This window comes from Podarcis filfolensis (genome assembly GCF_964270895.1).
Source record: "Podarcis filfolensis genome assembly, chromosome: 2".
Classification (NCBI taxonomy): domain Eukaryota; kingdom Metazoa; phylum Chordata; class Lepidosauria; order Squamata; family Lacertidae; genus Podarcis; species Podarcis filfolensis.
In genome coordinates, this window is record NC_139605.1 from 35408313 (window position 1) to 35421242 (window position 12930).

A 12930-nucleotide genomic window follows, 5' to 3' on the forward strand; every position below is an offset into this window, starting at 1 on the left:
AAATGTTTTCCCCCTCATACACCATCCCTTCCCTCACCAGGCACCTGATTCACCTTTACTTCAGAAGTCACAAACTTGTCTTTTCACATTCATGCTTGATGTTCTTCAAAAACTACAAGCAGTCTTGTGGAACACATTTATTATGGCATAGGTATTCATGGAATACAGTCTTCTTCCCCAGACACATGAAATGTTATTGTGAGTTACAGGCATAGACTTCAGCATTTTAATAGATAAATATGCATGTTCATATGCTTATTGATTAATATTGACTACAAGATGAAATAGGCAAAGGAAAAAGGGGGCAATAACCCATCTTGAGAATATCTCTTATACCCTGTTAAGGACCAAAATGAAATTATCCATTTCTAGATTCCAGGGAGAAAGTGTTCTGAGAGCACGCAAATATTATTAACCAAGGGGAAATCTTATATCCTTTGCCTGAAAGGCTCCACCTCTGAAAAGAATTTCCTCAGGATCTTAACAATATTTTGCTGCCCAGGCAAGAGGGAGAGTCCCTTGTAGCAATCCAGTCAAAACACCTCAAGAGAAAGGGAATAGGCTCCCTCTCTTTTTGTGATATGTGCATTTTTCACTATAGGCTACAGGAGACCATACATGGAAAGCAGAGCTATGGTAATTAATTTATCATCCTTGTTAAATGAAATCACATCTTTGATGTTTTACTAAAAGATTTAATATTGGAATAAGCCCAAAGGGGGAGGAAATCAGCTGGCCAAAGAAACACATAGTTCTGGCACTTACAAAAAATTAAGTGTGTTATTAATGGATTTGAGAAGAAGGGCTTTCCCTCTTCACCAGTAATACGATCAGTGGAGGGAGGAATTACAATTCAATTACATACAGCACAGGCTGAAATTCAAAAAAAATAAAATAGTCATTTTTATTAAATATGATACATTTAGGTAGTAAAACATTATGCCAATGCATAGAATAGACAACTTAGATTGTAGGGTGGCCTATAAATTGTTATGTAGCAAATACATATATGAAATAATACTTCCCACAGGGGAGCCTCAGAGATGTGTTACATTGGGTTCTGAGGTCATAGGTCAGGCCTATGTAACATGATCCAGCAAAAGGAATCCAGCGATAGTGTCCAGATCATAGAATTGTCACAAGGGAATGCACACATCTAACAGCCCTTGTGTTAACATCCTTCACAGTCCACATCTCTGTCAGGCAGTGCTTTTTTTCTGGGGGGACGCAGAGGTACGCATACCCCTAAACATTTTATGAATCTAGCGGCAGAAGAATTTAATTCTTTTTAAAAAATAGTTTCTTCTCTAGCACAGTGAATCATCAGTTCCATCGCTACCCCAGATGGCGGCCTCATTTCCTGTCACGGTGTTTCCTAAGTCTCAGATAGAAGCGAGCATTTACTGTGTGAAGTAGGAGTTGGAATCTAGCACTTCCAATGTGGAAGTTACTGTGAGCTGTCAGCTGTGTAATATGAGGTAATGCATGTTCTTTGTCCTTTTCTCCATTTATTGTATTTATTTTTCCCACTTTGAACTATAAAATAGTGATTTTCTGGAGTCAAAATGAGAGTACCCCTAAATATTTTTTTTAAGGGGAAAAAAAGCACTTCTGTCAGGAATCTGTCAGGCATGAGTCCCTTTCAGGCACTAGTGACAACAAACTAACAGAAGACACTGAGAAGAGAAGACCACAGTTTGAGTTCTCTCAGGGATGCAGAAAGTCCCAAATTCCATTCCTGGCATCTCCAGGTAGAGATGTCAAAGATTCCTGCCTGAAATCCTGAAGGGCCACTACCAGTCAGTGTAAGCGACAGAGAGCTAGATGGATCAGTGTCTGACTCAAAATAGTTTCCTGTGTTCCTACGTCCCTTTAACGTCTGCTGCAACTTTTCTAAGAGATACCTTCTTTAGATGTGAGTGACTCTCGCTGTACCTTTTCTCATTGTCTATGAGAGAGGGCAGACTCCTCAGATCTGCATGGTATCTCACTGCCATGGATTCCAGAGTTGCCTGAGAAGCTGGTAATACCTCACGAGATATTTATTCCCACAGCTTATCCTCCAAGATTTCGCAGATGAAAATAGAAACACTCCTGTGTATGTGTAATATCATTACTCCCAGACTCGCTGTCTGAATGGCTTCACCCCTCCTGCTATAATATATTGCTAAAGACCTTTTTCTGCCTGCTGTGTGTATTCATTAACTCTGCAATAGCGTGCACTGCTTTGGCTTTTGAAGCCTGGTATCAGAGGATGCCAAATTGAAGGGGCAAGCTGGCTTGAAAAACAGTGTAAGAAGTAAAGATGTGTCATCTTATGATCACAGCATTATTTTTTTTAAAAAAAGATATTTACATTCACAATGCAGCTTCTTTACAACTCATACATATCCAACAGCATTTACGACTGTATTTGGTTACACAGTTAAAGGGAGCAGTGAACAAACATTTTGTGTCATGTGCATGACCTTGCCTAATTTTTATTTCTTTCTCACTCCATATGCCCATTTACTTCAGGTAAAAGAAATGCACTTAATGGCACCTTAAGGTTAACATTTTAGAAGCTTTTTATTATAAAACAGCATATACTTTCATAAATGGCAACATATCATATGTTGAGCTGGAATTAGGGAAAATAAGAAAAGTCTGTAAAAGGCTGATTGAGAGAAAACGTTTAGAAGTTCTTAAAGGGGCTGTAATAGTGCAAGTTATGAGAAATCTTTATAATGTGCAAAGAAACCCTAATCCAAGATTAATGCTGTTCTTTATTTTGGTTCACCATCATATAGTACCTGTTTGAAGTAGCTATTAAATTTACATATATAATAGAACGTTTGATGCTGTTTCTGGATGTATGTCCTTTGAACTTAGCTGTCAGCAAATTTATGGTTCATCATTTCTTCATAAAACACACAACTTTCACTCTCTGTATTAAAATTGTGGCTAGATGGTGAAGCAAGGCTTTATGCCTATTACTTTTCGTGAATTGACTTCATACACTGACAATTTGTCCTCTGTTAATAGGTTGCAAATTTAAGAATGGTTATTTGAAAGAAGAATTATTAATAAACCTGATTAGGACCCGAGCGGTATAATTTTAAAAATAACAATGACAAGAGAATAATAAATGCAACAATGATGCCACACACACACACACACACACACACACACACACACACACACTGCATAGCCACTACTCTGGTGTGTTTTTGCTACTAAACCAAAACAATTCAGAAGGCTGGTTTTTTTGCCACTGCTTCCCTCTAGCGGACAGTCTTCAAAAGGGAAAATTCCCAGTCCTTTCCTAAAATAAGCATTAGTAGCAGCAATCCTGCATAAAGCAATTAACAAAGGTTTGCTATTAGTGCAAATATGATTAATACAGTAAACAAGAAACCTAGCAATGAAGCACCCTATTTTTTTCTTCTATATCATAAAACAAGATAAAGTAGGTAAGCAAGACAAGGGGGATTCACATGTTACAAATGTGTACAATACTCAATAAGGGAGTTTTGGTAGATAATTTTGTGACTCATGAAAATAACTACTTGGTGCATGTGGAATACTGGAGATTGTTTAGGTGGTTTCTTTCAATGATTGCTCATAGTTGGCCATGCATTTATGAAGAGTAAACTTGTATCAGAACTGCACTTCAATAGAATCTCCTAGACCTACCTTTTGAGAATACTTTTTTCTGCAAAGCATACTGGTCTCTGAGATCCAGCATGAAACCTCATTTTGCCTCCTCACCGTGGATCCCATCTTCCTTAAAAACTATTTTAAAACTAAAACTACATGCATTTACTGTAGACTAGGGCTGCCATACGTCCAGAATTTCCTGGGCAAAAGCTCAACAACTTTTGTGTCTGAATTTCCCCTTTTTGAAATGTAGACCTAATGATGTTCCCATTCTGCCCAGTACTGTAGCCCAACCATTAATCTAGTGTGACTTTGAAGCATAAGAAAAAAATATACTCATACAAAAAATACAAATATACTCATACAAAAATATATTCTACACAGTGGAATACATTCTGCTAACGTAACATCTTTTAAAGTAACAGCTTTTAAAGTCCACTTACCCCTCCAAGGTAAGTGCTACATATTTCCATATATTTTAATAAGCCTCTGAGCAAGATCTAGCAGTCTTCTTTGGCCTTGCCCACTAGTGATCCCAAATCAAATGGAAGAATCTAAATTTCAAATCCTTGCGATCAACATATTGGACGGCATACAGGTCTGAGTAGACCCACTGAAATCAGTGGATTTGAATCCCTTGGTTTCATTGGGCCTATACTGAGTATGACTTAATTGGACACCACCAAGAATATACAGCCTTCAATGGATACCAGTCATGATGGCTATAGTCTACCTCCATTACTGCAGGCAATATGCCTTTGAATACCAGTTACTGGGAATCACAGATGGAAAGAGTGCTGTGGCACTCAGGTCCTGCTTCCAGGGCCTCATTGTCAACCAGGCCTTTGGCCTGATCCAGCACCCTCTTATATTTTTACCCACTGTATTCCATTTAAGTGCTTTTTCTCTTCCATAGTTTATTCCAACATTTTCTTCCTGGAGTTCTTCCTAGTTCCATCACTCCCCCACCCAATTTCTCCATCTATGCAATAAATTTAGCAGATGCTTAGATCCCAAGAGGAACAGTATTAATAATGGCTGAAACTGTAGTGTAAATGCAATTAGGTTATAATAATCGCTATGTCTTTTGGTGGCCACTGTGGGCAAGCGAAATAAGACGGGGCTACAGATGGGTAAAAAGATGAATTGATTTGTACCCACAGACACCTGTGGATAATTAAGCAAGATGAACAGCTTGCTTCGTACTAGGAATCCTCCTTGCAAAGTGTCCCACTGTCAGATGATGGTACAGCCACAGCAATACCTCTCTGGATAGTCCAGGGCATGGACCTTGTTCTCCATTCCATAGACGTAATACATGTATGTCTTCTCAGAATACTGGTAGTGGACTTCTGTGACTGGAATTAGCTCTATCGTCTGCCGCTGAGGGACAAAGCCAGAACAAGAAGTTATTTGTTTGTTTCTAAAATGTCTTGCTTGCTCTTAACCACAAGGTCTCAGGTCTACTTATAAGAATCAAATATACAATTACAAAAACAGCTAAAAGTGTTACAGTTATACAACACATTAAAAACATTTGAGAGGCAACAGAAAAAATATGAAATTAATGGAGTATGCAGAAATGGCGAAACTTACCGGAAGAATAAGAAATCAAGACAATAAACTCTTTAGAAAGGAATGGAAATGTTTTATTGAGTATTTACAAACATACTGTAAACAGATTATTGGCAGGATTGTTGTATAGACCTGCAATTTCAGAAGTGTTTATGAGATAAATATGAGAATAGATAGATAGATAGATAGATAGATAGATAGATAGATAGATGATAGATAGATAGATAGATAGATGATAGATAGATAAGATAATTTGAAGTATGCAGGAAATGACAAAAATAAATGCAAAGAACCACAGAAAGAGGGGGAAGGGAGTTGAAGTTTGAAATGTTAGAACATTTGTTGAATAATTGTTGTACTGTGTATTAACTCTCTCTCTCTCTCTCTCTCTCTCTATATATATATATATATATATATAAAATGAAATTTTACATAGGATTGAATCTGCATGGCACGATTCTTTCTCACAGAAAACACCCATACCAATAATCTGCAACCATTTATCTTTTTTTTCCAAAACACTTAGAAACAGGGGAGGTGGGATACTTGGTGTAAACATAACTAGTATGTCAGTTCTGGCCTTTGGCACCCGAGACATGTGTTTTGGGGAACAACCCTTTTCCTGTGACCCTTTAAACTGTTTTGCATACTGAATTTTAAATTGTTGTAACCCGCCCTAGGGCCTGCTGGTGAAGAGTTTGGTGATTAATTGACTTAATAATAACAACTGCTATTGACTGTACGGACAGTTTTGTGGGGACACACACACACACACACACACAATCACTTGATTCCTGTGCCTGCAGCCTGAAGGAGGACAGTCTGGCAACAGAGATACCATGTAAAGCTATAGATCATCCCTCTACCCGCCAAGATGCAGCTGGGAAGGTAAAAATGCCAAATCTGGATGGACAGGAGGGAATCCTACTTGACAGACACGCAGAAGTGGACATGGCTGTGAATGTGATTGGAATGGAGACAGAACAATGGCCTGTTTCAGCTTTTACTAGGCCAGCTGCTAAGGATTACCGCCAGTGTTATACAACATGCATGTACCTAACCTCTACAAGTGTGCTTCCTAACATTATCATAAGTTAATTTTACCTCACCCCTCAAACGTAGATTTTATTGATGGGGCCCTTATGTGTGGAAGAAAGGTTTATCACAGCAGGCGTGTATTTTGTAATGCGTGCATAAAGTGTCCCCTCACAGCATCATTGTCTTGAACATAGGTAAAGGTAAAGGGACCCCTGACCATAAGGTCCAGTCGTGGCCGGCTCTGGGTTTGCGGCACTCATCTCGCTTTAGTGGCCAAGGGAGCCGACGTACAACTTCCAGGTCATGTGGCCAACATGACTAAGCCGCTTCTGGCGAACCAGAGCAGCACACAGAAATGCCGTTTACCTTCCCGCCGGAGCTGGACCTTTTTATCTACTTGCACTTTGACGTGCTTTCGAACTGCTAGGTTGGTATAATAATAATAATAATAATAATAATAATAATAATAATAATTTATTATTTATACCCCGCCCATCTGGCTGGGCCTCCCCAGCCACTCTGGGCGGCTTCCATAAAAACCAAAAATACAATAAAATATCACACGTTAAAAACTTCCCTGAACAGGGCTGCCTTAAGATGTCTTCTGAATGTCAGGTAGTTGTTTATCGCTTTGACATCTGCTGGAAGGGCGTTCCACAGGGCGGGTGCCACTACCGAGAAGGCCCTCTGCCTGGTTCCCTGTAGCTTTGCTTCTCGCAATGAGGGAACCGCCAGAAGGCCCTCGGCGCTGGACCTCAGCGTCCGGGCAGAATGATGGGGGTGGAGACGCTCCTTCAGGTATACTGGACAGGTATACAGGTATGTCTTGAACATACCGCAGATTATATTTATGCATATATTCTTTGAGGCAAGTTGCCTGGAGACCTGCTAGGTGACAAGTGACTAATAAGTCTAATAAATAAGTGAAGCTGAAGCAAGCCAGAAAAACTTACGCATGCACTGTTGTGGCTGAATACAGCCTTCCAGTGCTGCTCCGATCATGTTAGGAGCTCTCTAAGGTGACTGGAAAGAGCCTGCAAGGTGGCTGTGTTTTATACTTGTCTCTCCCAACCCTAAGCTAACATTAGAAGTTTTCTTCCATAGTGGAAGAGGGCGCAAAGACTGGATGGTTATTTCATTCATAAATATGAACTTCATGCCTAAACTCCAGAATTCTCTACAGGGTTATTGCAGGAACTCCTGGGATAATGCATCAAGCTCCTGCATGCTTTATGTGTTAAGGTTTATTATGGTGATTATTATTTCTCAGACATAGTTGCTGGTTATATTTTAGCAATGAGTTTCAGAGACAACAAATTGGTTCAATTGATTCATCAGTTGAAAACATGCTTAAAAACCAAGCATTTAGTCAAAATATTTGACTACATAACTCCTTTACCATTGAGGCTGGGAATGAACCCTTCATGAAGGGTGCAGAAGTTAAGTAGCTGCATAGATAATATGTTGTCTCTATGCCACCTGGTGCTAAAATGAAATAGTGCAGCACGCTATTACAATACAATGTGATTCAATACAACAGGTTCACTTTCAGTATTAGTCTTTCCCTGGAATTGTGGCAAAGGAATGCCTCAGGAACACTGAGAAACGCTGAGGTCTGTAGCATGGCAGCAACCTTAGTACATTTTAAAAAGAAGTATTAAGAATGATTATCAGTTAAGAATTGCCCTTTCACTACAACGTTTTTCAGCTCAGATCAACTTCTTATAATTGGCTTGTATTCAGAATTCCTGTGAGTGGAACTCTACTCACAGGATGTTCCCACCATTGGAAACAGAATGGGGAAAATGATTTCTGCCTATTCCTCATCCCCCGCCCCCCGTAAACCTGCCCAGAAGTGTTGGGGAGACAGAATGGAGGGAAGCAGAGAAGGTCTATGGAAATCACCTCCCTCCTCCTGCTCCAGCAGCAACCTTCTCTGAATCTCGATGCTTCTTGCAAAGAGAAGGCACCTTTCCATTCACAGATTATGATGAACAACAGATAGATTCATATAGATTCAACAGCATAGAATAAAAAGTGAAAGGAAAGTTGACCAAAACAAAAACAAAAACCCACACATATTTGATTCTCTGAAATTTCCCCCCAGTTTCAAAGTTCCCAATATTTAGCTGTGGTTAAATATTTGTTTAAATAAAAATCAAAGAAACACATGTCTATTGCGTATACCTGTTGCAGAATGCGGGATGTGTTGGTGAATGTCGCCCTGTGCTCTGCAATAGCCCTTTCAGATGCCAGAGAGATCTCAGGGTAAGGGAAGTCAAGAAGGGGATACACCTGCAAATTAAAAAGAAGCAATCAGAATCATTCTCACCCTACTTCACCCATCTCCTTTCTGACCATCCTCACCTATCCTCCCAACCTGGGACTCCGCTACATTAGTAAAAGAAAAGAAAAGAAAGAGTGTGTGTTTTAAATGCGTTACAGCGTTGTGACACCAGATGGCACTGTAGAGTCCGCTCCTTCGGCAACATGATTTCACATTATGAACTTTCCAACGCGTTTTCCTGAAACGTTTTTTTGATGTGTCTAGATCCAGCCCTGGTTTATTAACACACTATGCAAATGAGTTAAGGTAATTGCCATTTCACTTAGTCTGCTGGGGCACTGTGTATAATGCATTGTCTAGCAAGATGAAATAAGAGCAACCAGCCACTTTTCTAGTCTAAGTCTGTCCATCACTTTCATCAGTTGCAGGGGATTTGCTCAGCATCTTGCTCTGTTAGAGTAGCATATCAGGAGCTGTAGAACCAAAGCCGTATCATTTACATTCTATGAATATGAATGAGATGAACATGGTGGATGTGAAATTGCTGGATGTGGTGCATTTTATTCTTCCATTCTGGAATTGTTAATACCAATAGGAAGAACACTGAATCTTCATCAACTGCTCTCAAAAGGCAGACACAGAAATCATAATAGATGATCACCTAATAGCTGAGCTGAGCTTTCGTAGTGCCTGAGTCTTTGGTATATAATATTGCCATTATGTTTTCAGATTTATCTCTACCAGCAAGAGGAAGAAAAACATGCATGTAAAAATGGAATGTGACATTATCGGAATATGGGAGAGATGTGGCGTGAATGTTATCTATAGAGAGCAAATGCATTGAACAAATACTTAGTGACATACTGGTGGCTTGCTATCAACATCAAACGGGGGAAGCAGCATGGCTCAGGGGAAAAGCACATGCTCTGCATGCGAAAAGGTCCCAGTTTCAGTCCCAGGCATCTCCAAATAGAGCTGGGAGAGAGCCTGCCTCAAATGCGAGACAGCTGCTGCCAGCCAGTGTAGATGGTACTAAGCTAGGTAAAGGTAAAGGGACCCCTGACCATTAGGTCCGGTTGTGGCCGACTCTGGGGTTGCGGAGCTCATCTCGCTTTATTGGCCGAGGGAGCCGACGTACAGCTTCCGGGTCATGTGGCCAGCATGACTAAGCTGCTTCTGGCGAACCAGAGCAGCGCACAGAAACGCCGTTTACCTTCCCGCTGGAGCGGTACCTATTTATCTACTTGCCCTTTGATGTGATTTCAAACTGCTAGGTTGGCAGGAGCAGGGACCGAGCGACGGGAGCTCACCCCGTCGCAGGGATTCGAACCGCCGACCTTCTGATCAGCAAGTCCTAGGCTCTGTGGTTTAACCCACAGCGCCACCCGCATCCCTACTAAGCTAGAGAGACCCCCCAATAGTCTGACTCAGTATATAGCAGCTTCCAAACTTCCTAAGTACAAACAGAAACATTAGCTCCAATCTTGAGAAGGTAGTCTGCAATCTCATGAGATTTCTGAGCAGATTTCCATTGTCCATGAAGGTAGGGGGCAGAAAGATGTGAGTGAGTTATCGTATTAAGCAGTTCAGCTGCTTCCAGTAATTTTTCACCAAGGTTTCATATGGAAAATACCAGGAGTCATGTTTGGGGGGGCATGTATTTTACTCACCACAGCGTTCTCATCTTTAAATATGTTATCTCCCGTAACTTTATTGAGTAGTTCTCTGGGAAAGTTCAACTGATTCTCATAAATGAATTCATATACATTGTTCTTCCTACAAGGTAAGAAGGATTCAGAGCACTGTGTCAGTCTATATTGATCAATGTATGGATAAGGCTTTCAGTGTTTACTAGTTATGATTCTACCTCCAATATCGGCAACAGAGGCTTTGGAGACCAGTTGCTGGTGAACACAAACTGGAGGTTGCTGCTCACACATAAACATTCTGAAATCACTTTTGGTCTTCCCTTGACAGAGAAATTATCGTTGCCCAGAGAGGGGAAAACATTGAGAAGTTCAGGATTTTAGTGGGTCCACCAAAAAGCAAAGATAGCATGAAATTGTTTATGCTCTGTGATTTCATTTAATCCAAAAAAACCTACTTGCTTTCATAGTCTGCAATTAAAAAAATAAGAACACACCACCGTTTATCTTGTCAGTTATCATGTTTCCTGTGTATAGCCCCTGATTGTTGTGTCTCTCTCTCTCTCTCTCTCTCTCTGTGTGTGTGTGTGTGTGTGTGTACACATTCATACCCCCACCTTATACTTTCAAAGCAAGTAGGTCAAAATGGTTAAGACATATCAGTATGCGGACGATACCCAACTCTACCTCTCTTTTAAATCAGAACCAGTGAAGGCGGTGAAGGTCCTGTGTGAGTGTCTGGAGGCGGTTGGAGGATGGATGGCGGCTAACAGATTAAGGTTGAATCCTGACAAGACAGAAGTACTGTTTTTGGGGGACAGGAGGCGGGCAGGTGTGGAGGATTCCCTGGTCCTGAATGGGGTAACTGTGCCCCTGAAGGACCAGGTGTGCAGCCTGGGAGTCATTTTGGACTCACAGCTGTCCATGGAGGCACAGGTCAAATCTGTGTCCAGGGCAGCTGTTTACCAGCTCCATCTGGTACGTAGGCTGAGACCCTATCTGCCTGCGGACTGTCTCGCCAGAGTGGTGCATGCTCTGGTTATCTCCCGCTTGGACTACTGCAATGAACTCTACGTGGGGCTACCTTTGAAGGTGACTCGGAAACTACAACTAATCCAGAATGTGGCAGCTAGACTGGTGACTGGGGGCGGCCGCCAAGACCATATAACACCGGTCTTGAAAGACCTACATTGGCTCCCAGTACGTTTCCGAGCACAATTCAAAGTGTTGGTGCTGACCTTTAAAGCCCTAATCGGCCTCGGTCCAGTATACCTGAAGGAGCGTCTCCACCCCCATCATTCTGCCCGGTTGCTGAGGTCCAGCGCCGAGGGCCTTCTGGCGGTTCCCACATTGCGAGAAGCAAAGCTACAGGGAACCAGGCAGAGGGCCTTCTCGGTAGTGGCGCCCGCCCTGTGGAACGCCCTTCCAGCAGATGTCAAAGCGATAAACAACTACCTGACATTCAGAAGACATCTTAAGGCAGCCCTGTTCAGGGAAGTTTTTAATGTGTGATATTTTACTGTATTTTTGGTTTCTATGGAAGCCGCCCAGAGTGGGCGGGGTATAAATAATAAATTATTATTATTATTATTATTATTATTATTATTATTATTATTTTAGATGGACATGTGGAAGGGGGTGTGATAAAAGAGCTTCTTTTTAATCTATCTGCCTGAGACAGGTGTCTCTCTGCTTCCCATATTTCCTGTGCTAAATTCACTACTCTACGTTTCGACACAAAACTGTTGTTTTTGTTGTTTTAAAAAAAAGTCCTCATGGAAAATCATCAGTGAATCTCTCCCTCTAGACACACACTTGTACGCAATTTCCCTGATATACCCATATTAGTAAAGCCATCTCCCCTAATTATATACATATTTAATATAATTTTCATTAATAGATGCATTTTTATACACATTTTGCCCTAATATACACATTTGTGCATACATTATTTGGTTGCAGAACTACATTCCAATATCTGGAGAAGTGCACATTTTGAAGAATGGTTTGTTCCAGTTCACAGATTTCAGAAAGTGTGATTTAGGTATATTTGCCTTTAAATTTCTCCCCCACCCCTCCCTATAGGATCTAGTCTAATGAATATTGCAAAGCACCCACAGAATCTTAGTCTTAATAAACACTTCACACATATGCATTTAAGAGCCTTTGGCAGTCAAGGCAATTAATTTCAGAGAATGATGACAAAAAGAGCAACATCACGAAGAAGACAACATACCAAGTTATTGTTAGCTGGATGTAGTGTAGCAACTTTTTCTCTCCATGGCACGTCGTACAGGTTTTGCTGCCTCTTCCAGAACAGGTGCTGCACCTTTTAGATGTAAAATTGAACTTTGTGCATGTATTGATTTATTCAAAATGTGATCCACCCCATTTTAAGCAGGAGGACAGTATAAAAAAGCACAGCCTAAGAAACTAAATACAAAAAATAAGATAAAACCAGTAGGCTTGTGACTTGAATTACCACTGAATTTCATCTGAAGGCAAATTTTGAGGCAAATTCCAAGCCTCTGTTCTGGTGAAATATTCAAGAACTGTTGAAGGCACCCAAAGAAATTTTAATAAGCTGTACACTATCAGAGAGACTAATCTAGTTTTGTGGTCAGATTTCCTAACATCTCAAGATAAAAAATAAAAAAGCAGTAGCTGTGCCACAATTGGGTCAGTTTGCTGGTGTCTGGAAGGGGAGTTAACTCTTTTGCTTGGGTTCGACTTTTCTGATCTGAA

General features: G+C 40.8%; 1 protein-coding gene across 3 annotated transcripts in view; it reads right to left on the bottom strand.

The window, feature by feature from the left end:
• Window positions 1–2135: 2135 nt before the first annotated feature.
• Window positions 2136–12930, bottom strand: part of LOC310757022 (protein SSUH2 homolog) — a 32642-nt gene continuing 21847 nt past the window's right edge. The window contains exons 9-14 of one of the 3 annotated variants that reach the window (XR_014545016.1): window positions 12422–12514; window positions 10210–10315; window positions 8440–8547; window positions 4438–5022; window positions 3549–4361; window positions 2136–3497 (exon numbers count right to left, since the gene is read on the bottom strand). Coding sequence is in view for 1 of the 3 variants with exons in the window: in XM_083602108.1 (XP_083458234.1) it covers window positions 4876–5022; window positions 8440–8547; window positions 10210–10315; window positions 12422–12514 (454 nt within the window). In the remaining 2 variants the exon portion in view is untranslated. Of the gene's footprint in view, window positions 5023–8439; window positions 8548–10209; window positions 10316–12421; window positions 12515–12930 lie in introns of all 3 variants that reach the window. The other 2 variants (XR_014545017.1, XM_083602108.1) reach the window with 2 other exon arrangements.